At 48.3% G+C, this 27,460-nt stretch overlaps 1 protein-coding gene across 1 annotated transcript in view; it reads right to left on the reverse strand.

The window, feature by feature from the left end:
• LOC119458340 (neuronal PAS domain-containing protein 4-like) overlaps positions 1-27,460 on the reverse strand; it is a 150,563-nt gene that overhangs the window by 102,353 nt on the left and 20,750 nt on the right. The window contains 1 exon segment of the mRNA XM_037720174.2: positions 6,606-6,790. Coding sequence (XP_037576102.1) covers positions 6,606-6,790 — 185 coding nt within the window.

Consider the following 27,460-nt stretch of genomic DNA (forward strand, 5'->3'; position numbering starts at 1 on the left):
TGTTGTCCGGGGGGCGCTGCTCTCTCTGAAGAGGTGTGAGAAGGCAGCGGCTCGTATTAACGCCTCGGGAGGAGGCGAATCTTTCGCAGGACCTCCCAAGGAATGCGGCGGACCATTCTTTTGCCAAATCTAGCATCTGCCACCTGCTTGCTTGTGTTTTCTGCTTTTCCACTCGTATTTCGTCATTTTCTTCCCTTTCTTCCTTTTACAATTTTTGTCTTTGTTCTGCATCACATTGGAGGGAGGGGGGGGGGGGGGGGGGGCTATAAAGGAGCTTGACTTGCGCATTGCCATTTCTTGTTTTTTGTACGCTTTTCTTGCGCATCTGACTTTGTCTGTTTCTGTCAATTTGTTTATATCTTTCTTCAGTTTCTCGCACAACACGGACAGTACGTCGTTGAAGCCTTGCGAGCGATCTGCTTGCTTGCGTTTTGTAGATTTTTTTTTCTTTATAGACAACGAACACTGTGGTGATAACTGGATTCGGCGTTGTCTTTCCCCAGGGATTTTGCCTTTGTCGTAGGGAATGCGTATACGGTCTGTTCTTTTCTACCGTGCCAGACTGCCTTTATTTCCTATATACTTTCGATGCGGCGGGGACACAGTGCGACGGTACGGTTTTGTTTTTCTTTGCTGGAAGTTCGTCCAAGGCATAGAAGGACGCGAAGCGGTTTTACGAGCTCACATCAAACGGGAAAAGAAAGAAATCAAAAGCAACCTGGACGTATCTTACGACATGGCCCATTGTTTCTTCAGGGTTAACGATCGGCGAGCTCTTCATTGCCAGCTTCAGCAGAGACGTATGTCTGCTTTATTCCCATGCTTTATGAGCTCGAAAAGGGGCTCGAAAAGTTCCGCTGAGCCGACAGTCTCACAGGAATGAGAATAAACCCCATCCGAGTGCATATAGGCGGCCCTGAGTGAGACTCTCCGACAGCTAATCTGCGCCCTTTTCTTAGCCTCTTTCCTTTTTTGCCCGTGTTGCACTGTTGAATCGCGTTCTGAGTGACTCGACTGGATATAGGCTTAACAGTGAAGAAGCTCGAACTATACGCTTACACACAAGACGTAGCCATGAGCGTCTGCACAGAGCTCTGTTTATTGAAGAGCACCTATCGGTGCGGCAGGACAAAACACGTGGCACGCTCAAGTTACCTTGAGCGCTTCTTTTGGATGACCAAGTCTCCGATTTATTGTGGTCGTTTTTTTATTGCAACGACGGGCGCTGCATCGCAGAGGTCCAGGTTAATTCGACCACGAGTACAACACTTTAACAGACACCCAAAATTATGTCCTAAGAAATCTTGATTTTGGCTGCACTGCCGGAAGCTGAAGCACAAAGAAAGCGTACTGTTGCGCCAACAAAAAGATCTTCGCAGCCATCTTTCGTTACACAACAACATTTACATCTTATCCGGCAAAACGATTTGCTTGCACCACATTCGACCAGAATACTCGTATAGCCGACAACGAGATCAGTGGAAAGCACAGTTCGGTCATAGTGCACTGATGAATGTAAGTTGTTTGTGTAACTCTGTACACGGTCCTTTTTAATAACCACCTTCTGTATATACCTAACGGCTCGTGAACATTTGAGTAAGCGAGCCGTCAAATCAGACAATTAGATGCACTGCATGATACGCCGACGAGAGAACAGTCGGGCAGGCTTCATTATGTCTCCGTACCCATTTTCTTACGAATATCTTTCGTGGGTCTCACGCCCGAGGGATCGCGTTCCCGCATAGCAGGCGTAATCCGCTCGTAGCAGACGATTTCCTTTTGCACACAGCCGCCGTGACAGACGAAAAACTGATCGAAGCTGGTGTGTATACGAACGGCGAGACAGCGCTAATGAAACCAGCGCACTCGACGAATGGAAATCGCTCTATCGCCCTTGCTGTAGGGTTGTTGCAATACCTATACGTCAGGGAGAGAAACTGGGAAGCAGAAAAAAAAAAAAAACGAAGAATAGAAAAGGCTTATCAACGGCGATTACAGCCAATCGTCTGCTTCTTGCAGCAGAGGGCGCGCTCGCGCATAACACACGCCCATGCGTGAAACAGGTGCCTCCCACCGGTTCTCACGGTTCCCTGGCGCATGCGCGCTCGTGCTCTACTTTTTTTTTTCTTTCTTTTCTACTCGGACGAATTCGTCGTCTTGGCGTTGCAGCAGTATAGTGCTCACAAAACGAAGGCAAACTGCGTCATCAATCACACGTTGCCAACGAGAAACACGGGCCGGCTCAACTGTGGGACGACCATGCGGCCGCGGTGCTTGTCTCGAGGGCTGTGTAATGTTCTCGCCGCCGTTCCAGCATTAGTTTTTGCCAGCCTTTCGACATTGTTCCGTATCTCTCGCGAAGAAGTAGGTTGATTGTGAAGTCTGTGTGTATACGGCCTCCGAGCTGCTCGCTTGTTGTCCGTACTCTGGCAGACAACAGGTGTTCTATGGACAGCTGCCGTTGGCACAGGAATGCGAGCACGGTAAAGTCGTCTGGGCTGACCGCTGGCGTAACAGACAACAACGAACGTTGTTTCTGAGGAAGCAGACTTCAGCATCTGTGGTTCTAAACACAAGAGAAGCAACGTTCCCTTTCTTTTGCACAGAAGGCAATAAATGTATCAACAAAAGAAGTCGTGCTATAAAAGAAGCTGTGAGAAACGAGGCAGAGGACGCGGATAAATGAAGGGCGCCTTGTTCGCGCCGAAATCGATGCGTCTATGTCAACCTTGGTGGCGATGTATTCGTGGGACTAATTTCACGCGCCACGTTGGAACTTGCCTACGTGATCGCTTATTTTGAATCAATCTAGATGGGGGCTGAAGGAAGGCTGCACCATTTCCGTTGATTTATAGGCGACCTTATAAGTGGCAGTGCCCGAACTCGAGCACCGCTTCGCAATTCTGTGATAGGCTGCACTGCCTTTCTATGACTTTGTTGTTGTTTCAAGGACTGCGCGTTATATTACGCGCCAACGCGACGTCTGCTCTGGGTGATGGTTTGGCAATACCGACAGAAGGTTGCAGGGCCACAGATAGCGCTCACCTCGGAGCGTTTAATAAGTTCAGTTTGAACCCTTTGTTCGTGAAAACATTACCTGAGTTGTACAGTGTTACAGCGTCGCCACTTCGTGGTGCTCACTTTGAACACGCATTAATGTCAATGACTTTGGTGAATTCTTCCTCGGATGACCACGTTCCTGCAGCACAGAGTTGCTCAAAGTTTTCGTGGTGTGGTGAGAGGAATTAGCTTTTTCATTTGAAGCTGGCTATCAATGATTGACTTCGCAATATGAAGTTACCAGAGCAGAGGAATAATTGACCAAAGCTGAGAACGCTATCGCTTGGCTCGTCGAGAAGCACCACGCCAACATCCACCCAAGTTCTTTGATCAATATCTTTGTTCTTTGACACACGCACAAACGCACCCATAAACAGACGCACAGACACACACACACAAATACACACAGATAAAAACACGAACACAAATCTATTGGAATGGGAAGGGGAGGTAAGTCATCGCAAGTAGGCAAATTACTAAAGTCAGAATTGTCACGTCATAAATTCTAGCTGAGGGGAAGACACAAAGCAAAGAGCAGCGGCAGAAGGGTTGCCACTATACGTACAACTCTTAAGCGTTCTATATATAAACACGTTATGTAGACAGTGGAAGCAAGGCCCTCATCACGTGCCCAACGGGTTTACTGTCGGTGGCATCGAGCATACGTCAACTTTGTACTTTGCCTTGGGCTTCCTTATTACAAACAAAACGGGGCCATATGCATATATAATTTATATATATATATATATATATATATATATATATAATTTTGGCCCGCTGTTATACTTCCTGAAAATCATTTATGATAATAATTCGCAGTGTTCTTGCCCTTGTTGCTGAGTGGGTCTCGGCGTGTGCCGAGAAAGCTGTTTTGAGGAGCTGCGATCTAGACGCAGCTGTGGCGAGCCTCGCAGGCAAATGTTCCGCTCAGAGGAGCAGCTGTTTTTCGCGCGCAAATTTTCCCAAACGGCTTTGCGGCAGGTCCACACCGCTCGAGCAAAAGCCCTGCGTTTGTTTCTATTTGTGTGCAGTACTGAACGATCGGGAGACGCGTTGTCTTACGCCAGCTTTACAAACCGACTTAAGAAAATAATGCAGTTACATTGAAGCAAGAATAACTCGTGAGATATGCATGAGCTCCTGATAAGTGACAGGGCCCTGACAAGCAATTTCGCAGCCAAACGTTGATTTCGTAAAGAAGCCTTACATTTTTTAGATCTTTTAAGTTGCTCGGACTGCTATCAGCCTCTGGACTGTGCAAACCAGTAACTTCATATTGCGAAGTCAATCATTGATAGCCAGCTTCAAATGAAAAAGCTAATTCCTCCCACCACACCACGAAAACTTTGAGCAACTCTGTGCTGCAGGAACGTGGTCATCCGAGGAAGAATTGACCAAAGTTTTCTTTCATAAGTTCTGTTATCGATTGGCCAGTCGTCTACGCTAAAGACATGTCGAACATCGCGATTGGCTAGCGTTGGCCTCTTACGAACAGTTCCTGCTTAAAAACTTTTCTGTGAATACAGGTCCTGCTTCAGAACTAGCCATACCGGACTGAACGTATAAAGCATATTAAGTTGATTGAAAACAAGCAGCCCCTGTTTACAGAACGTTCATTATTTCGCAATCATATTTTCTTGACACCCGCTAATTGCGTCTGGTGATAGCAACACGTTCAATTACAGCGCAATAGGCTGGGTTAGCCAAGTTGGTATTTCATTATTGGAGGGAAAAAAAAAAAAACTTGGGCGCAGGAACGAATATACACACGAAGATGATGACACAAATAAACGCTCATCAAGATGAGCTAAAATTAAACAAACATCAAAGGCCCGTGCGTAACTGTGATCAATGTACGTTGTTCTACTCTCCGTCATGAAATGAGAAGGACGATTGGCTTACTCACAGAGCAGCATTCTTAGCGATATGATATGCCTCTCGGATTTCTCGACTTAGGGTGCCGCATCAAAATGATTGTTTTTCAACAAAGGTTGCCACCGGCGCACTTGGTCACGTGAAGCCAAACGGGCACGTTGATCGGGTCATCTTTTCCGTGCGCTATCGTTCCATGCGCTCTATTTCTTTTCTTTTTTTCAACGATCAATTACAGCTCTGCGGATGCCATGCAAAACGAGAACATAGTGTCACAGAATGACCGATTCGTGCAGAGTGCGCGAATTCTATCAGGCTCCTCCTCTTGTCACAACTGACCACGGCTGCAGTCTGGCATAGAACTCGCTGCACGGAAGTGCGCGCAACACAATCAACCCTAGCCGCATTTTTTCAACCCTTCGCATTGGGCGGCTATGTCGAGCTTTTCGCTGCTGCTGCGTTGCCCTGTTCTGTTCGTCCTCTCTCGTTCGCCGGCGCGCCAGCACATAACTCAAATCCTGTTTACGCCGCCGACCACAGCAGCGGCAGCAGCGCCCGTGAGAGTGCCGCGCGAAGGCAGCACCTGTGAGCAACTCCGGTTCGTGGAAACCATGGCACGTCGCGTGCAAGCACACACACACACACACACACACACACACACACACACACACACACACACACACACACACACACACACACACACACACACACACACACACACACACACACACACACACACACACACACACACACACACACACACACACACACACACACACACACACACACACACACACACACACACACACATATATATATATAGGTTCAGACGCAATATGTACAGACAAGCTGTAATATCAGGTGACGCGCTAATCTATTCTGGCGTTGACTGGCGTCGATGCTCGTTTTCATTTGGCAATTCAGTGGGTGAAACTAACTGTACAATAAAATTTTGGAGAGCTATTTATCAACACAGCTAGGACCGAGTGTGCTACCGCCGCGCTCTTAGGTCCTGCCTGTCACCGCTCTCTCAAGTATCCTTCTCTGCCTCGAACGGACCGCAGTTGTTTCATGACGCGGTGAATCTCGCGGTTTAGTAAACTCACATTCCTAGTGTTATCCGTTAAATCAAAGTTTCCAGGCGTATCGGCCTTGTACCAGCCAACTGGGCCGCAGTTATTGCATAATGCCGTCGACCTATAGCCTTCGCGTAGTTACCCGCTAAAATAATGTTTCGCGGTGTTACCGCCATTGCGATATCAGTTATTACATCCTTATAGAGGTTATTATGAATGGGGACGGGGTAATCTTCAAAAATGTTAGCAAGTGAGTTATTACATAAATTGATACATATAATAAACGAGCTAATACTGGCCTATACTACATCCGCTCCTCCTACCAGATTTCTTTTCACTGACTTACGACTTCGCGGTTCCACGCTGTATATACATGCTAGACTTTTCGAAAGCACTCTATAGCTTACTTTCGCACGGGAGTAAACCACAAGAAAGGTGCGCCAGCTTCTTCACACAATCCAGAAGCCAGGACAGATGGCCGTTTCGGGTATGTTTCGGGTAGAAACCGTGACATGCACAGCTGTGGCGGATATAGGGTAAGCGACGGGCGTGGACAGAAAAACAAACAAACAAAACGTGCGGATGACGACGACTTACTGTGCTGGAAGTAGTTGGCCTTTCGCACGTACACACACACCAGCGCCATGAGCTGCAGCTGCGACAACCGCTGCCGCGTTGACGACGGCAGGGGCAGCAGGTCGCGCAGGTTCGAGATCTCCGCGTTGATCAGGTCCCGGCGAAGCTTGGACGCTCCCTTCGTGGACTTGTTCGCCTCGAAGCTGCTGCACCAGACAGAGGAGAGGACCCCCAAGACTCGGTTAGGTTTGACGCACCAGAGTGCTCGCAGCCGCCGACGTGACCTCTCAACCGACGGTCGCGAGTCGGACGCAACGATTTTCCCCGAATATGTAGGCCGACAGGGTGAAACGTGTCCAACACCAAAAACGAAATAGTTTATAGAGTTGACGAATTAGTCGCGATCATCATAATCATCAGCACACTTTCGCGACCATCTCCCTTCTCAGCCAATTTGTACTTCGCTCTATACATTATACCAGAAATGGGTTTTGCTGGAGACAAGGATGTAAGCATAGAGAAACCTTATCGCTACAAGCGTACGATTTGCCGAATTTCTCAGTGAAGCATATCACTACTGCATGGAGACGACCAAGTTCACCTGGTACTTTTCACCTAACACTCAGGTAGTGTTCGTAAAGTCAGCTCTAAAATACTTTCCTGAAGTATATGTCAAGTAGTTCCGACTAAGTTCTGTAATGCTATAACCACGTATACGTTATCCCTCAAATCACGTAGTCGGCTCCGCGTACAAAGTTTCGTCTGGGATATTTTCGACAAAACGTGCGGGCTAAAATTCGAGGATATGCGGTGTATACATACAGTGCTACAAACTTGGAGGCGTCACTTCCTTGTGTATAGAAAATGGATCGCTACCTTGCGTGTCTGTGTCCTCTCGATTACTCGCAAGTGTAACTGGACGAAGTAGAACTGCGTGTGCTTAAGGGACCAAGCTTTCGATCGCGTTCTCACTTGATGAATGATTACTTTCATGCCCGAGGGTTATAAACGAGCTTGTTGCACTTCATCTGCCACGTTGTTATGCCCTTAGGGCTATTAGAACATTATGAACTACGGACAGTAAAACGTTCCTTGTTCGTTTCTTCTTTTTTTGCTGCTCTTTTGATAAATGAGAACTTTGTCCTGGTCATGTCGTCGCAGGAAAACACGTCTCATATTTGACAAATTACTACTGTGGTAAGAATGCCTTCGTGATCGTGCAGATGTATGGTTCAGTAGTTTTACTCGTTTTATGTGATATGTTTGTGTCTGTGCGTGTAGGAGTCGCCTGTGTGCTTTTCTGATTACTGTCTTTTTTTGCCACCACAGTTCCACATCGCTTGCTGTAGCATGCTAAGATGTGAGCGATGTCACTATCTTTATACAGAACAAGCAAACTTCGACTGTGAAATAATCAAATTTCACTGTGCAACTTATCAAACCAACCCACATGGTCCACGACTTCTATATCCCGTCATCCCACATGGTGAGATGGTATCCCGAACCAAAACCTTTTCCAATGACCTGTTGTCGCAAGAGATTGCTGGGCAGAATGGAGTAGGTTGGGTATGGTATTTTCATACGGACATTGCAAGTGTTTTTGTTTTATCCGTTAGCTGAAGAACATGTTTTATTCACTGATTAAGGGAGACACATTAGGGTTGTATTCAAGATTTGAAGCACTTCGCTGAAAAATTCGGATCGAGACAGGTGATTTTATTCGTAATGTGTCAAACATGAATTTGCGCAAAGTTGGCATACACTTTCTTGACCCCATCAGAAGAGTCGGATTAAGAGTTTATCATCGACGCTGGCTGCGCAGAGTTAGCGTTTAAGCTAAGAGTGAGCAAAAAAAAAAGTACTGCTATGAATGGTGTGTGGCGAAGTGCGTCTCTTATCAATAAGAAGTGCGCTACCCACCAGAACTGGCACATCTCTACAGAGTGCATTGACCGACACAATATAACTCTCTAGAAGAAAACAGGTTTTCCACATACTATGGCCATTGTATCATATGTAACAGCCATAAATAATTTCTGAAACGATAATTGGTTAATGCGATTTTACATCCCAGATCAACCGATGGTCTTAGAACGATACCCCAGGCACGAGACAATCGTCTGGTTGGTACACGCCAGTACGTTAAGCACATCTATATGCATAACGTAACATTAAATTTATTCACGTGTCAATCTGTCATTGTGCTCCGATCTACGTTTCAGCAAAACTGGGTAATAAGTAACACTGCAAAGGACTGCTGATGCACGCCTCATGGTGAGCCTGGAGTTATTTAACGTGCATAAAAGTGCACTGGTGCTTTTGTACTTTGATCCCGCTGCTATACGGCCGGGAATCTAACTGACGACAAAATCGTCACCAGCACAATGCCATGGCTACGGAGTGACCGCAGCGGATTATGCACGTGACGATGTCTATGACGTTTCCGAACAGACCAACTGCACAGCAGTTCCTTAGCTCTTCACGTTTCCTTTTGAACAGGACGGCAAAGTTAGTTCTTCCCTAAATGACTGCTTTAGTTGTCAAGTAACTCTTAAGTTCCGCGCCACTAGTGACTGCTGTATTTGTCAATTCAACTTTTCGTTCTCTTCCAGCTAACACGGTAAACGTTATGCTACTTGAGCGAGTCCCTACGCACGTGCGTAATGTACATCGATGGAATGCAGCGTGCGCCGAATTGCACTTTACATGCGTTCCGACAGCAATGTTCTGACATCACACCATTAAGGAAAGTACGGCACTGCCATGGCCTCCGTAGGCAACATCCGGTTGCAGCGCCGGTCGAATTGCCTCCATTAGCCGTTTCTTTGTCGCGTTAGCGTCTTGAACCTTCTTTTGAGCACTTCGCATCCAATTCACAGACAAGACTGAAAAAAAAGAAAAAAAAATTCAGGCTAGAGGCGGAACTGACCACAGCCGCGATACGCGTGTACGACTACGACGTACCACAAAAGACTCGCGAACCCGATGAAAGAGTGGGGCGTCTCGGAGCGACCTGCTACAAAATGGACGTCTCGCTTCCGTTGGACTCCCACCTCCTCTGAACTTTTTTCTCCATTTTTTTAGGGGGGGGGGGGGGGGGGTGCAGTCACACTTTACATCGTTCCGTTAAAACCCTCTCTTGAACATCTCAGAGTACAACTTCCTCTCTCTCCTCCTAGCGATGAATTCAAAGATTCCGTCGCCTCCGAGGGCGAAGAAAATTAAGATACACAAAAGAAGAAACGATTGGCGAAGACGTAACGCCGCACACGTGACCGACGTAATGCGCGTAGTGCACGAACTCGCCAACCGTTATCACTTCGTCGTGAACAACGACAGCTCGCTATATCGTCTGCTCTGAGCGAGTGTGCGCCTGCGCGTACGCGTGGTAGCAACAGCATAAACAGCCGCGGCGGTGCGAGCATTTATACGGGAGAGAGAGAGCGAGGCCTATCTTGTGCAGACGACGCGCGAGGCGCGAACAGTCCCGACACACACGACGAGGACGAATGCGGTGCATCGTTTTGTTCTGCATTCGCTCCTCGCTTCGCTTCTGAATGTCTTCTGCTACACACCTCTTCGTTTTTTCTGTTTTTCGTCGGCTACCTTTTTCTTATCATGCTTTTTTTTTCCCGGGCTCGCTCATACACGACACCGTAGCCAGACTTCTGCTCGAGCGGGGAAGACCGATGCCACCATCATCCGGATCACGAACGCGTGAGCGTGCCTCTCACCCCAGTTTATTCATTTCTTTTTTCTATTTCTGGCTATCTTATTTTTTTTTTCTTTCGCGCACGACGCGATAAACGTTTCCGAAACCAAAAGAAGGTGCGCTCAGCGCGCGTCGTCTGCTACGCACGCTATATCTTCTGCTCCCTCCTCCTTGTTCTTCTGTTCTTTCCGTCGCGAGCGACGAAATGCGATTGTGTTTTCCTGTATTCAGGGTTGCTGTACATCGTCTGCCAGATGGAGCGTGAAGAAGAGGTGCCGCAGTCGACTGGACTGAGGTGTGATGGTATTCCGAAACAACAGAAAGGGGAAAATGCACAGTGAAGCCGTCTTTCTGAAATATAATCGAAAAGTGTGCGAAGGAAAGGTTGTGAACATCAATGGTTCGATAGATACACGAAGGTTACGGTCACCGTATTGTGTGGAGCAACCGCGATCTGGCGTACGCGTGGCATGTATACGCTGCGATTTCCTTCTGAGTTCAACGGAGCGGAAACGAGCGGACCTCCATGTTGCGAACAACAAAATACATCAACAAAACAATAGAACTAAAGCCGGAGGAAGACAAAACACGCATGAATGGAAGGACATTAGGGTTCGAACATCACGCTCTTCTGCTTTTGCACGTGACACGCTATCTTGCCCACAGAGCATACCCACATTCTGCAGGCGGTGTGTACTATGTCGTCTGCTGCGCTTATTTATCGTCAGCTTCGTCGTCTGTTCTACACTGCAGGTCTGAAAACAGGATACGGCGGTTCGATCAGCTGCATAGACTTCGAGCTCGAAACGAACCACAGAGAGCGGTACAGCGAAAAAAAAAAAAGACATTTGAAAACGACCGAGGAATGAGCAAAAAATAAGGGGGATAGAAAGGTGGGGGAGGATGGCCGCGTCGGCACATCCTCAAAGCAGAGGCGGTGTGCGGTGTGGTGCATTGGCGCATGCTCGCTACACCGACTCGCACCCTGGCAAGGTTACGGCCGCTCGCGCGCGCGTCGGTCATTTTCTTGAATGGACGCCGCAGGTGCCCTCGGACATCCCGTCGCGAGAGGGCGCTCCGACGAGAGGTCGAGGAATGTCGTCTGCTTTGCTTATCTGCAGACGGAATCTCAGTGGCCGCTCGGATCATTACTCGTTTTCTGCTTTCTTTCTTCTTTTTTTGTTGTGCTGACCGCCTTTTCTTCGCTGCCAACCGCTTTAGTAAAAACGAAAACACGCTACGGAGAGACTGTTGCTGGTACGATCTCGCCGAAGAGTTCCGGAATACGGCTTTGAATGGAGGCTCCATTAAGCTTCCACGCGGCACTTGGTGTTCCATCCTGTATGCTACTTCATTCGTCCTTTTCTCTGTCTGTTTTCAGTTCTATAGAAGACTGCTATATGACTACTATGGGAGCGGCGTTTTCGATTAAACTGTAGCTGACGACACTGCTACAGAATAAATGTGACGTCACGGCGGCGGTACATATGTGAACAAAATCGAACAGCTGCTTAGTTATACGTTAGCTGTAAAATGACTTAGACATGTTGACTCCCGACCTATAGTTTGCAAATACTTGTAAATGATAAAAAAGGGTGTGGTGTGTTCGTTTGTGGTTATAAATCTGTTTCTCGCAATTTTCGCCTGAGCGCTGAAGTGATGTATGCTCATTATACGACTTCTTCCCAGCCTGAATAAATATTACGTTTTTATTTGTCAGAAACTCGGGAGTTTTTAAACCTATTCTTTTTGAATTTATCATGTTACATAGATGCCGAATATCTTAGTCGTTGTTTTCTTGTTCGTTATACATAGCAAAGTTCAAAGTATCAGCTTGCGTATGCATTCACCTTTCTGGCCTAATTACAGTTAAACCGGAAATGTTTGAAAATTCCTTAATATAGAATGGGCTCTCTCTGAGAGAGCCCATTCTATATTAATGATCGAGAAGAAAGGGAACCGAGGGGCCGGATTTTTTATTAATCATATCATAAGAAGCCAACAAACAATGATACCAAGGACAACATAGGGGAAATCACTTGTACTTACTAATTGAATGAAAGAAAATGATAAATTAAGAGAAATTAAAGTGGATGAAAAAACAACTGTCCGCAGGTGGGGTACGAACCCACGTCTTCGCATTACGCGTGCGATGCTCGCACCATTGAGCTACCGCGGAGCCGTCATCCCATCCACTTTCTGGGGTATTTATGTTCTTTACAACTAGAACTAACCCTGGGAGTGTTAGCCAGCGCCACCACTCATAAACCTAGGGGCGAGTTCTAGTTGTAAACACATAAATACTCCAGAAAGTGGATGGGAAAACGGTTCCGCGGTAGCTCAATGGCGAGAGCATCGCACGCGTAATGCGAAGACGTGGGTTCGTTCCCCACCTGCGGCCAGTTGTTTTTTCATCCACTTTAATTTCTGTTAATTTATCATTTTCTTTAATTCAATTAGTAAGTAGAAGTGATTTCCCCTATGTTGTCCTTGGTGTGATTGTTTGTTGGCTTCTTATGACATTCTATATTAAGGAATTTTCAACACGCACCCGCGATATTGCAGCCTCTTCACATTTCGTTTTCACCATAATCGCAATCACGAACAGACAAATTGAGCTGGCTTTGAAAAGGTACTCTAGAGCTAAGCTTAGCAGACCGATTTAGTCCTAAAATGATGTAGTCCGCTTTCACAACATAGGTGCCAAAATCAGACAACATTAAGGCCCATGCCTTTGACCTCCTCTTTCTCCAGGCTACCACAAACAGGTTGACAAACACATCCGGATCACTGTATCCGGCAGCGCAATAAGACGTGACCTGTGGTCAAGCCTCTTGGCTCTGTACATTGCCTTCCTTGGTGGAAGCGGAGATAATGACCCCAGCTGCGACTCGGAAAGCGCACCAAGCGCCGGCACCCGCCGAAAGACCAAAAAAAAAAAAAAAGGAACGCAGAAAGCTACATGCGCGGTGCACATTAAATAAGAACTATGGCGCGAAACATTCTGAATAAAAGCAGAAAAGAAGAACAGGACAGTAACATTAAAAATATGAGGCAGAACGAGCTTACGCGAAATATAAGAAAGCTGCGGAGCAGACGAAAAAAACACTTGAGTCGGAAAAGTGCACCGCTTCGGTGATGAAAATTCCTGAGGCGGTTCATACACCACCTCAAGCGGAGCGCGGAATCTCCGTACGGTATCATCAGCGACATAAAAAAAAAGCTACCTGCAAGAAAAGAGAGGAGGCATATCGTTCTCGAAACACCCCTGCCTAGAGCGTGGGCGCATACACCACGCACATTCTTTGTTGTTGAGCGGCAAAGCCGACGACAATGCGCGAAGTCTTTCTTTTCTTTTTTGTACTTCTGCTGAGCGCGGTGCATGCGAAGGAAGCGGCGCTAGCAGACGGCGATCACCGTTCGGTGCAGACGACAAGCTCCCTTTGCAGACGACGATCAGCGGTGCGCGCGCAGTTTTTTGCAGACGAACTAGGGAGCCCTACACTTGCAAGCACTTGCGTGTAGGCTCCCTAAGACGAACAACGATCGGTTTGCGAGGAGTATATATATGTGGAGGGGGGCTGTGAATGACCGGCTATGCGCGAGTGTTTTTCGAGACGCTCGAGTCGGCGACTCACTCCGCCGAGCGTTATGTAACGAAGCGAAAGCGAACAAAAAGGACGAGCATGTTTTCTAGGTCTCCGCGACTCGGTTGTGGGCGGAGCTGCGGTTGGGTCGTTTGGGTGCCCGCCATGTTATGAGCGCCTATACTTACACACGCACAAAACAGAAGTGGGTATATACGTCTGCAAGGAGCGGCGACGGCTGCAGTTCTACAGACGCCTCGACTGCGAAGGTTTTGTCTTTTGTTCGAGCTTTTTTTTTCCATTACCGTCAGCGAACAAAAGTCGTTGGCTTCTCTGCCATTCAAAAAACCTTTCTCAGCCTTGCGAAGAACAGGACCTTGAGACCGTGGCTCTTTCGCTTGCCAACGCTAATGCAGAACAGTGGGTGTCCTTGAACCCATATTGCTTTCAAACGACTACGTGATGACGCAAGTCTTCTGCTTGTGGTGAAACAAAAACACACGCGCCGACAAGATTGGTACGGTTTCAAGCTCATGCAGATCGTTCGGCAAGCTAATCTATTTTGCGCCAGCTAGTGCTCTGATCACGTGATAGAGTACACAATATATGCGATTGTTCCCTTCCGAATACAATTAGCGAAAAATGCGCGCATTAGACGAACAATGTATAAGTTTCAAAGCCCTAATTAAAAATGTCTTTCAGTGTGGGATAAATAATCGCCATCCAGATTGCTTACAAGGCGCCAGTCAGTTTACAGCGATTGATTTTTAAGCGTCGAAATGTTGTTAGCTTCTATAAATATTGTCTAATAAATTTTGCCTCTTTAGGTGACAGAGAAATTTTCTTACAGAACGAACTGGTCCAATCCTTCGCATTAAATACAATGCAAACCAATCACGCGCCTCCAGGCGGCTGGACAATCCAGCTTTCGCTTTTCACCGCAAACGTGTCTAAGAGAGGAGGATCAGAAATAGTGTCTCGACATTCAAAAATAGACAATAAGTCTCCCTACCAGCTCCGACACTCCATATTTTCAGAAAACAAAACAAGTGCTGCATGGCGCCTCTCTTTCTTCTCTGCAATCCACTTCACTGGTATCCCCTTTTCAACGAAACTGATTCATGTGGCATCGGGAAACCCACTGCCAATCGAACGCGTGAGTTCTTTGACACAGTCCCGGAGATGGCCATAACAAAATAACGACCGCATAAACGGCGACGAAAAGAGACGTCTGCACCATGCATGTCGAATGAAAGGGAAACGCAGCGTAGCAGACGATCGAATAAGACCGCTAAAGTAGACGTGTAGCAACAATGATCACAGCAGACGAAAAACAAGCAACGAAGCATGCAGACGAAAACAAAAGGACGAGGCCTGCAAACACCGCCAGACGGCGCGGACAGGGCGGGTGCTTCGACTCGATAATGGATCCGCGTATAACTCTAGCTTTCGCATACGCGAGGTGGTCGTTACGTCTATGCCTGAACACACGGCATGTCGGCCGAGTAGTGCCTGCCTGTACACCTTTCGCAACCGTCAGCGAACGGGGTTTTTTCTCTTTCTCCGACCGTCCTGTACGCCAACGGCAGCAATAGACGTTCGATTTCAAAGGCCATTGTCTCAATAACGGCCCAGTACCCGTAACAACGAGAAAGGCACGTGACCATGCCGGAGGTATGGACGGATATCCTGTGGGTCTCTCGCTTGGCAACTAGGCTTAGCGGCGTCTTGAATTTGTGACGGCATTTCAAGTCCATGGCAGCGACCGAGAGCTGAGAATTCGCGTTGATTGTTGGTGTTCGACCGCACGTATTTTCATCGTATGGCCACTATAGCCCTTTGAGAGTACACGGTTGCTATTTACTGCTCGATAATGCTTGTGTTATTTTATACTTATACGTTCTTTCGCATTGAACCTGCAAATAGTGCGCAATTTTATACGCGAGATTGATTTGAGCGCTGGATAACATTTCTGTGAAGAAAACGTTCGACAGGCAATCCATGTTAAAAAAAAAACATGCATAAATGCTTTTTTGACTACTTTATGTCGAGACGCCTTACTTCCCAGTGCGAACTACAGTCAAAACACTAAATTTACACTGCCATATTATTACACTATATTACACTGCCACTGCCAATTGTTGCTGTCAGTATAAGGTTTCCCCTCTCGACATTTTGGTGAAGAAAGGCGCACACAAAGAAATGCTTGACAGAAGATCTTCCGCGCGGTTTCTTAATAGATACATGGTGATGTCGAAAGAAAAAAAAGGTAACATGGCAAATTGAAAGATTAAAAATTAAATTATGGGGTTTTACGTGCCAAAACCACGATCTGATTATGAGGCGCGCCGTATAGTGGTGGGCTCCGGAAATTTGGACCACCTGGGGTTCTTTAACGTCCACCTAAATCTAAGTACACGGGTGTTTTCACATTTCGCACCCATCGAAGTGCGGCCGCCATGGCCGGGATTCGATCCCGCGACCTCGTGCTCAGCAGCCCAACAGAAATCGAAAGATCATGTTGTTTACTATGTACAAGAAAAGAAAGATAAATGCATATACACAAACAAGAGCGAGTAAGGTTCCCCGAACATGCACACGCGTGCGCTAGAAAAAAAGTTATAAGGTGAAAAGACTTCACATTTGAAATTCATAGCGTTACGCGGAGACAATTGCTATCCACTGCATTGTCGCGATTTGGCGACCTGCATATATGGTCAACGTAAAGATCCAATCTCGGCATTCTCCAACGCTTATAAGGCTGCGAAGGCTACATTTATGTGTTCTATAAGACGAGCGCTTTCGATATTCAACATGACTACTGCCAGCCGAAACAGAGAGATGGAACGGAGGAAATTAGAAGCGTGTATACGAGAACGGTCCGCGGTGAGAGAGTATACACAGAGAGATCCGCCTTTGGCGGCACCGCGGCGTCTGCCAGCCGCAGCTGCGATCGGCCGTTCGGCGATGAAGCCGTCAAAGGGGCGAGCAGCTGGAACCAAAAGAGGCGCCTACGCGCCTGTTTCACGCCGACCACTGCCGCTTCCTCACGACGCGTGGACGCGCCTTCACGCGCGCGCGAGCGCTTGGCGACGCAGCCGAGCGCAACCAGCAACGCTTCGTTGCCTCGCGAGCGCTCACGCGCTGTTGGGGGGCGCGAAAGGCGTCTTGTAGCCAGTAAGCTACGGTGCCTCACGCATTGGCCGGAGCTTCGCATAATTTCACCCAAAACAGGCGCGTAATTTACGCGATGTGAAAGCCCACGTAGTATAAGCTTACGTGCACGTCAAAGCAAGTGTGGCCGCTTATAATAAGCGTCGTGCAGTCTTGTCATTTAATTGTCGGAAAGGAGGCGTCCGGGAGGGGGGGGGGGGGGGGTCGCCTAACTCACTAATGAACGGGGACGTCGTGCTTTCGTAAGACGGCGCTTTTCTTCACCTCGGATGTATCGTTGGAAAAAAACGGCGATACTGGTATATGGTATAGCCGGCAGCCCTTTTGTGCTCGAAAGTGTGAGCATTTCGTGGTACCGGTACTGAAATATGTTCGCGGTTATTGACCCGCTGTGGCCAGGGAGAGAGAGAGAGAGAGAAAAGAAGAGCGAAAGGTAGGGAGGTGAACCTAGGACGTGCCCGGTTTGCTACCCATAAACTCCGTAAGAGCCTGTAGCAGCCAAAAAGCCACCTTCAAATGCTGCGGCCGAGGCAAGTTGAGCGTCGTAGAAAGTGTAGCCTAAATAGTAATGAACACCGGGCCTGTATACAAACAAAGCAAAAAAACTCTTACACCATAAATAAACTGTTCGTAAGTACGAATTCCAGTCAATCCTGGTGTTCGACATATCATTAGCGAATGACAAGCAGCACTTGCGAAGGAAAAGCTTTGGGAACTGAAGCCTACTGGGGATCATGATAGTTAGAATTGGCTCAGGCTTGGCCTCAATACGGCTTTCGTTAGCACACGGGTTATTGGCACTTAGTTATATATATAGCTTCTCTCAATTCATGCTAGGGATTGAGTTTATGAACTTGCGCAATGAATTACATCGAAATTTTAATTTATAGACTGCCGTATTACGAGGGACGAATTCACAAAGCTTTCTTTCGTAAATGCTCTTTTACATTGGTTGGCCGGCTGCACTAATAATGTGTTCAGGATTCACTAGAAAATGGACCACCAATAAAGTTCTTGGTCTGTCTGCCCTTACCGACAATTATAGTGTAAGAGCTTAGTGTGAATATGGGCCCAGGCGACGTAGATCGAGAGAGCGCAGCTAGAGTTGACGTCTTGCGAGACGGCCTGGAAACACACTCCGTTAGAGTCGTTCCCATCTTGCGCAACCCAACTTGAGAAGAAAAAAAAAAGGCATGAATGGCGCCATACGACAAAGATGCCCACTGCAAAAAGTGCTCTGGGAGTTTTAGTTCATTACAACCGCATAAGATGACGCGACGACCCCTGCGGTTTCCGTTGATTCATTCCGCAACATCATGGTGTACGGCAGGCAACAACGCTTCATTAGCAGCCTATTATTTCTCACGGAAATCTACTGATACTGCACGCTCCACTATTCACGAGGTTTTAGACCTGATCGAAATACTAACCCGTCACGCTGGCGTCTGCGTCCAAAGGAAAAGAGTGTCGGGATTTCAAAGACGAGAACAAAAGAAAGGAGGCCGAAATATCGTGTTCTACTTAATTGTTGTAATGGCGTATAGCGAAGAAAAAAAAGGAAGAAATAAACAGCACTTTTTATATTCTAGTTGACACATTACAAGGCTGCCCAAGGTGCCTGGTTCATGTGGATTACTCAACCGTCATCGTGTAAGATAAGCTAACCTACGTAGAAAGAAACACTGGAACATTTCTATTACATTAGTGGACAAAAGTAAATCCCACGTAGCATTTGCGTTGAAAGCGTTTCGCTCCTGTGAACTTAGTTCATGAACACACGTGCAGTTATCTACAGCGAGTCTGAAAGCAGACTAAGCTCATCGTTGCTTGCTGATCTTCTCACCAGCTTGTATAAGTCAACGTTGCTGCGCTGGACACCTAGCAGACGCCTTCGTTATAACAGCCAATATTTTCAATGCGACATCATCCAGGCGCGTCTATTACAATTGCTAACAGCCCCGTAGGTTTTCGTACAACGGTATTTTTCGCCGTTGGCTCGGCTTTCTTACGCTGCGTGCCGCTTGCGGTCCCTCATTTGTGCCACACGCCTCACTCGTGCAGACAACGTCTCTATACTCTCGCGCCGTCGTCTGTTTGCTCTGGCGTCCGCGACGAAAACGAGTTAGCAAACAGACGTCAGGAAAAAAAAAAAAACACACGCGACAGAAGTGAGTGGACGGAAGGACTACATTCGAGGGACGCTCGTACAACGCACATATGCGTCAACGCTTTGAGCGATTTACGCGACAACGCCATCTGGCGACGACCGCAGCGGCTGTCGGAAGAGCAGGCGGCGGCGGCGCGAATACGAACGCCGCCTGGCGGACAACGAGCGCGCGTTAAGCACGTTGCGGCGTGGGATGAGACAGCGAGAAGCAAAAGGAACGGTCACGTGGGCGCGCAGCCGCAAAAAGGGTCGCGCTGCGCACATGCGTCGGGCTCCGCTGCGACGTCTTTGTTGTGACGTCAAACGCTTGAGCGATTATGACGTAGTACGCGGGCGTCGGAAGGAACGAGCGGGAATGGAGGGAGTAAAAAATAGTTACGCTGACGCTATTCCGTTCCGCTCTGGCGCGCATGGAGCGCGCATACGTTCGGTCGTTCTGTGGTGCATGCAGTACTCCCCTTTGACTCCGTTTTTTTTTTTTGTTTGTTCTTTTCTCGCGGGAGAAACTCAACGATTACAGTTCGGGTGCAATTTCAAGCTTCTGAAGGATTTTAATGCATCCCGTAGTTGGTGACAGGTCGCGAGTTTACACTCGAAGCGGTTGCTTTGCCTTGCTTCAAGTCCGCTATCTCCCGGAGTTTTCGCAGCGTTCTTTAGAGGTTTTCTAAACACCTGTCACGGACCCGAAAGCATCTATAGAGTAGCATGAGAGTTAGGAACGTATATACCAGTACAACATCTTTACACCGGGAAAGTGGCTCAGCGCTTAATGAGCAAGATCTGTCTTGCACTTCTTAGAGCAGTACAACTGCTCCGTTCGTTACTTACGTGGTGTTTTCTATCAGTCATAAGAAAAAAAAAGACATAACTTCTTGGGTTGGCTTATACACGAAATAAACGGTCCCCAACTACGACATTTCTTTCGTGGAGAAATCTATTGCAATTTCTACGTAGGCCGGAGCGTTAATCGAATCTGATTCCCTACATAGACGAAGAGAAGCTGCTAAACGCTATTGATTAAGTGAACACTCTTCAGAATGCTCGCACACCGTACTGCCCGCGTACTCGCATACTATGTGTTCTACCCATGCGCGGCTCAGTACTCGCGCAGCGTTCTTCATTTTTTGCCGCAACGTATTTGTCATCTCAGCCCATGGCAAAGTGAGTAGTGTTGGTATACACGGAAAAGTCTTGCATGTGTCCTAGCTACTCTCATTTGCTTGCGGCATGAGGCAGCGACTTCCCTGGATATTTTGAAAAGGCTTCGCATCTGGAGTGAACTTTCAAACGGATATAAACTGAAGACCGAGCGTTTTGCGTTTTCCTTGTGGTATTTCCGATCGCGATGCCTCATCGATGCCACTAGTCATCTAAGGCGAGTTCGCATATTGTCATGATTAAATCCTTATAAAGGAAGTTGCGCGTCTTTAGCGTACACTGCAGCAACCGACAGCAGGCTCACTGTAGTGCCGTGCTGCCCTGTCGAACTCTCAGTCAGCCTTAGCAAGGAGCGAGAGCAGCGTCACTCGGAGATAGAACGCGTGACGTCAGTGCGCCTGAGGCGCTGCAGCGGTTCGACAGCGCAGGTAGTAGTACTAGTAATACGAGGCACAGAGACACGCGGATTGCCCGCAGCCGAGCGCGCCGAGTCAGATCACTTTCAACTGTCTGCGCACACAGCGTGAGATTCTCGAGCCACAAAAGAAGCCGCTCGTACTCCGTACATTTGACCTCAAAGCGGCCCCCAACTACCACTCCTCCCTTTGCGCATCTCGCAGCATAGGCAAGATCTGCTGGGGGTGGGGGGTCTGAAGTTCTGTGCAGTACAGCCTACACTATGCAACGTGAGAAACGCCATAGCGTTTCTTACAGAAATTATCAGCGGGAAACTCAGATAGTGTCTACGGGAGATGCAACTGGCCACGGTTCACTCAGCAGGACAAGGGCGTGCAGTAAAATGGATTTGCAGAAAACTTACTCCAACTCGTTCCTCAAATGGGTTTGTGGATTTGCTAATTGATAATTTTAAGCAAGATTTCGCGTTCAAATCAAACTGTTCGTAACTGGTGTGCACGTGCGCAGGAACTATTGCCTTTATGCATATGAAAGAAATAAGACGCCGTGTAAATTTGAGAAGATAAGGCATAAAAGTAACACCACAAGAACGTCTCAAGCAACAAGCATGGGTTAGACAGACCCCATTACTCCTATACGGCAGCGTAACAATCTACGCAAGAGCTTCCAGTGGCCATTTTCGCAGAAACCTCTACGGAAGACTTAAGTGTGCAGACACATCATAACCCAACTACAGTAGTGACATATTACAGTTCTGCTCTTCCGCTCTGCCCTAAGCTCTAGTTACTGATTTCGACACACGCGTACATGCAGAAATAAAGAGGGTCGACAAGAGTGGCGATGCGGGCTTGTTGTTACAACTTGACTGTCCTTGCGAAATGTTTTCGAAGACGGTTGTAACATATTACGTACCGCAGTGTGAATACACTTAAACGCAGCTTTCGCTTTGCCTTCTCTCAGTGAAGCGCTTGCTTTTATTTTTCTCTCTTCCGTGACAAATCCACACGTCTCGAAGGCAAGCAGCGGGAGCCGTCTGTTTCGAGCTTCGCCCTCCAGCGGCTGTCGTCTGCGCGGCCGCGAGCAGCCATCTTCTTTCTGGCTGTCGTCTGCAAAGTCAGCGGGAGTAGCAGACGACGCGTCCCCCCCCCCCCCCCCCCCACTCCCGATGACCACGTCCGTATCCGCAGTACGGCCGTTTAGAGCCGAGTCCGCGCGTGTATACATTTGTGTGCGCCTTCGCTGTAAGCGAGCCGATCGCCAAATTGAATCTTTTATTTTTTACGCGTTCGGTAGTGGCGCCTTCGGAAAGAGAGAAGAAAGAGGGTAGGAGGGAGAAGGGCACTCATCTCTCTAGAAGTCGCGCGATCACACAGCACCGCCTGTTCCCTCTCCCATACCTCGCGGTGTGCACCTCAAGCGGTCTCTCCATAGGGTTCCGCGGCGATCTATACCGCTGCTATGGCGCAGCTGTTGAATATGAATGAGAGTCCAAAGACTGCGCAGCGACGGCGCGAAAAAAGGGACTGCGACTGCGGATAAGCAGTACATAGAAAGACATAGGGGGCGTCGCAGTAGACGCTGCGGCGAAGACGCGGCTTGCTGCCGTGCATGGAGCGTCCTTTATGGACGCCATACGTCTTTCGGGCCAAAAAAGAGCAACCGGGCTGCAGGCCAAGCCACGCGCGTAGAGGCACGCACAAACACCGCTGTTAGGGTTCTACGTATATGTGAATGCGCACAGCTCGGAAACTGCGGGCTTTGCAGCGGGGGCCGCGATCAATTCGACTTGTTCGCGAGATTACATGGCTCGCCGATCGCTCGGCGTGGTGGCGGGTCGCCTGTGCAAACACAATTATTACCAGCGATCGTCTGCAACGATACGATGCGAGAGAGAGAGAGAGAGGAAAATGGATGTCGGCAGGGGTCGCCTGCGACGTTGCGCAGTGGCACGAGTGGCTTAGGCTTAATGCGGCGTAAAGAAAAAGAAGAGCGCTGCGGAGTAGACAGTGCAGCATGTATTTAGAAGCACGGCTGTGGTGTGTGTTTGGAAACGGTCAAGCTATTTCCTCCCCTTTCTCACTGTTTTTGTCATTGCCCGTACCTGAGGATGGCATCATGAAGTAATAACTCATTGATTGATTTACCTAATATTATTAGAAACTGGGTGGAAACATGCACAGTGGAAAAATTCAAAGCCCTTTCACTACTGTTAAGATGGAAGCCAGCGAAGCTGTGACTATGGTATGTCTGCTATAGTGAATATTGCTATAGTGCATTTATATATTATCATTATTGATTATATTTAGCGTCTTGGGCACATTAGTCAAAGAGCAAGGACACTGCCGCCTCGTTTTCGCCCGGCGCGATGGCCAAGTAGTGCGTTTGCTGCGCCAAGTCGGCCCCATCGTCATAGGCTAGCGTGCGAGCCACAGCATTCATAGCCGCGGCACACTGCACGGCATCATCAGGATCCTGACGTCAGGATCCTGGAAGATGTGGTTAAACGAGCGTCCGTCCCATAGCGAGTCCAAAGAGCAGCTGCTGATAACAGTGCTAGCGAGATCTCTACGTCACGAGACAAAGGGGCACAACGATTGGTGGGATGTGCCGCCGCCAAGTATCGCGACACTTGTGAAAGAAGCATCGGCCGTGGAGAGGGTTATAACAACGGGCCATCTATCGTCCGTTGTGACACCTGTGCTAAGGCACAACTGGCGAGAAACCGACAGGCACATGGAGCCTAAACCACCACGCACATGGAGCCAAGCAAATGCTGATGATGACAGCTTTTTCTACACGCGGACACGATCCTGGGGAGCCTAGCCCTTAACAGCTTCGCTGTAAAAATCACGCAGAAACTCCACTGGGAGCTGTCTAAGTGTGCGTTAGCATTGTGCCACCTGCTCATCTGCACGCAGCCCGGAGTTTTTGTCGATGTTATGAAATCCAACCAGTATAAACACTTATAAACCGTTATCTGTCCTTATCAACCTTATCGCACATGATTCTACCTTTATCAACCCTTATCGGTGCTTGGTGCTTATCAATCTTATGAGTATTGTTCCGACCATTACAAGCCCCCTATCGCTCTTTAGCACCTTATCCATCCGCGTCGAGCCATTTTCATCCGCGATGAGACCCATATAACACCTCACCACTGCTTATGATCCTTACCAAGTAACTGACTGCTTATCTGTCTGCGGGGCGCGACGTGAAGCGCGTGATCCCTCAGAGATCGCCGACATTCCGGTCAGTGAAGGAATGCCCCAACGGAAGGCGGATCCAGCGACCACCGAAACGCACCGTGTATGTGGCGTGTTTGGCAACAACTTTTCGCAAAATCGAAATTTTCCTGATATCTCTACATGTGGTCCTGGAGATGGCTTATATTCCACCATCACCAAATCTTTCAACAAAGCCTTCATAGAACCTGTTCTCTATAGAATTTTCTTACCCAGCGAAAGGGTCACTCATCACATGTTATGTGACAGAGGGACAGACGATTTTTCTGGGCGAGTCGACATAGACATACTTAGGCATTTAAAAATTATTTGGGGTGTTTACCGTCTCGAACTTGCACGATGTGTTACGTGGTATGTCATATACTATAATTTAGGGCTCCGAAATAATATGTACCACCCGTTTTTCTTAACGTGCACTGAAAGCCAGCCGGTAAAATGTGCGGTACATGTCGCCGGCTTGTGTGCAGCGTTACATTTTTAATGAAAATAAAGATGATGAATGATGGTGACAGCTAAAGTGGAACATTTCATCCGTTTATGCGTTCGCTATTAAACGTCGGGCCGGCACGCACGGAAAAGACACTGTAGAAAATAAAACGTAAATAAAGGAACTACTCTACATTATATATATATATATATATATATATATATATATATTGTGGGAAGACGTGTGGTTTATGATCTCCCACATATTTATTGCCTCGTCGGTTGAGCAAAGACAAAAGCAATGAACGCGGCAGGCGCGATCGTTCCTTGTTCAAGCTGTGGCTCTAGCGCGCGGCGTGCGGAGCTGCGTGCCTTGGTGCCACTTCGTTATCGACGGTGAAACGCCGATGGCTCGCCATAATATATATATATATATATATATCTTGGTAGAATGAAAGCAGCAACACGCTTCGTGAAGGGGCATTGCATACCGATATACCTACTTGAGCATCTTCCGCTGAAAGGGCTCGACAGAGTGGCTGTAAGTGTTCATTATGCAGGTATTTTAACGGTAAAGCCATTACGTAGAGCTATGTATAGACAAATTGGTATAGGCAACAGCTTTAGGTGGTAGAGCCACTCAACCGCAATCATTCACATACATACGCACTTGCACCCCCACTCACCGTCATTTTCTTTTGTTCACACTCACGTTAACTGTCACTCACTCGCCGTTCATACTCGCGTCCACTCACTAACGCTCACTAACGCTCTATCTCACGCCTGTAAAATGAGCGTCCACTCACTAACGCTCTATCTCACGCCTTTGAAATGAGTGTGGCAGCGAGTATACGAGTGCGGTAAGTTAGTGAGGAGAGTATGCTGACCCATATTCGACAGAAACGCTGTCACGAGAAGCGTAAAAAGACGCGTGTGATACGGTCCGTGGCGTCCGCATAAAAGGTGGGCAGCGTCGGCCGCCGCTGAGGCTGGCCGGAAAGCAATGGCGCGCGCAGCTGCTGCCGCCGCCCGCCGTTGGGGGGAGAGAGAGCGCGCGCGCCCACCTCTGCTGCGGCGGGATACGCGGCCGATTGCCGTAACCGACGTTGGCCCCTCGCGAAAGGAAGGGGGCCGATTTACGAGCCGATGGCCAGCTTTCGCGCAGGTCTGCGTCGCGCGCTCTTGACAGCTCTATCGCAGCGCGTATAGCAAGCGAAGCCAGGCCTATCGGCGCAGCCGGCCGCGGATGGCGATGCGGATGGGACCTGCCGTTGCTGCTGCTGCAGCCCAAAACACTGCCGCCGCTCGCATCATGCGCTGCGAGCAATAAATTCCAGCGCGACCGATTCCGAAACTACTGATATGCGTTTATAAAATTTCTGGTTCACTTTTCACGTTGCGATAGTGGACTCGTTCAGATTCCAAAACGAACACTTCAGGCTACGGCGTGCTCAGAAAATAGCGAAAAGTGCAATTGTGTGCATCGCACACCTATGCAATTGAGCGTAACACGCGCTCTGCAGGCTGATTGCCTCTCCGCGTTTCAATTGATGCCTCGGGTATACGTTAAGCGACACAAGCGACCGCGGTACCTTGCTTATATGGATGGCACATGCATAGAACCGTCATGATTTCATTGTACTGCTCGGACTGCTCCAACCGACTGTTCCAAATGATTCTGTTGGGAAGGTGACAGTGTCTATAGGACACCAAAGTGATGCCTATACGAAGAAAAGGCGTTGGTGTCAGAACAACGAGAGAATTCAATGCATGGGATATTACAAGACACGGCCAACAGATGAGAAGCGAGAGAAACTTGCGATGCACGCGAAACGTCGGTTCCACTCGAAGGATTACCGCGGCCGACCTCTAAACGAGAGCCACTTATTTGGTTCAGGGACTACGCCAAAAAAAAATAAAATAAAGACGAACGGCGAGAACCCTGTGTACACAAAATAACGTCAAAACACACTCACAAACACGCACAGCGCTGCCTATCGACCGTGTCTCCCGCGCCGTTCAGCACCTCGCCCCCCCTGCCCGTAGCTTCGAGCAAACGCCAAGAGGCGCGCGCGTGTGCGTGTGTGTGGATATAGCCCGCTGCGAAGCCGGCCCAAAGTTGGTGGCCACAGCGGTGGCGAGAAAGCGTGCAATTACGGCGCGACGGGGGCCGGACGCGCGTCTCTCGGGAGCCGGCTTGAGTCATCATCAATTCCAGGTACACCCGCGGTCTCGGTCGCCGCCACTACATCTATAGTTGTAGTTTGGCCAGCGAGCGAACTAAGGGAAGAGCACTCGGAGGGCCACTGTGCCCCGGCCACGAGGCGAGGTATACAGAGAAACGCGTTCGATGCTCCTGGACCTGCGGAGTTGATGGGATAATTGAAACCAAGGGGTCATGTAGTTTATCGCATTTGTTTAGACGGTGTTGCGCGCTTCGAGATTCTGCGGCTCCGGAGAATCGGAGCCTAGGGAAGCAGCGCTCAGAGTGCCGCTGTGACCGGCAGAAGGCACTACTGTCGAACCCGGATATATCGAATCCACACATAACGAATTACTCTGTATACCGAACAGCTGTAAAATGCCTTTGAAAAAAATTTTCGTACAATTTTTATTTTATATATCAAATTACCTCTATATCGAACTTTTTTTTGTGATCCCTTTCAGATTCGATACGCCCGGGTTGGCGTGTGCATATAACGAAGCGGGTGGAAGTCTAGTGGAGTTGTGTAGTTGATTGCGTAATCGAAAAAGTGTATTATATGTCGTATTGGCCTAAACGTCGTTGAATAGTTTGTTTGTGCCGGCGCCGATGACGAGTACAGGAACCAAGAACTGGCTCACAGGGCAATCAAGTCTTCATGACATGGCCAGAGGCAACAAAAAGCAGGTAGCTAGGTGCTCCTTGTGGCATCGTTGCGATGTATTCGTTGTCTGCCCAAGAAATGACGATACTCGTGGCGACGCCAGTTAAGTGTTTACTGTTTCCCTGT

This window comes from Dermacentor silvarum, chromosome 7 (genome assembly GCF_013339745.2).
Source record: "Dermacentor silvarum isolate Dsil-2018 chromosome 7, BIME_Dsil_1.4, whole genome shotgun sequence".
Lineage (NCBI taxonomy): Eukaryota > Metazoa > Arthropoda > Arachnida > Ixodida > Ixodidae > Dermacentor > Dermacentor silvarum.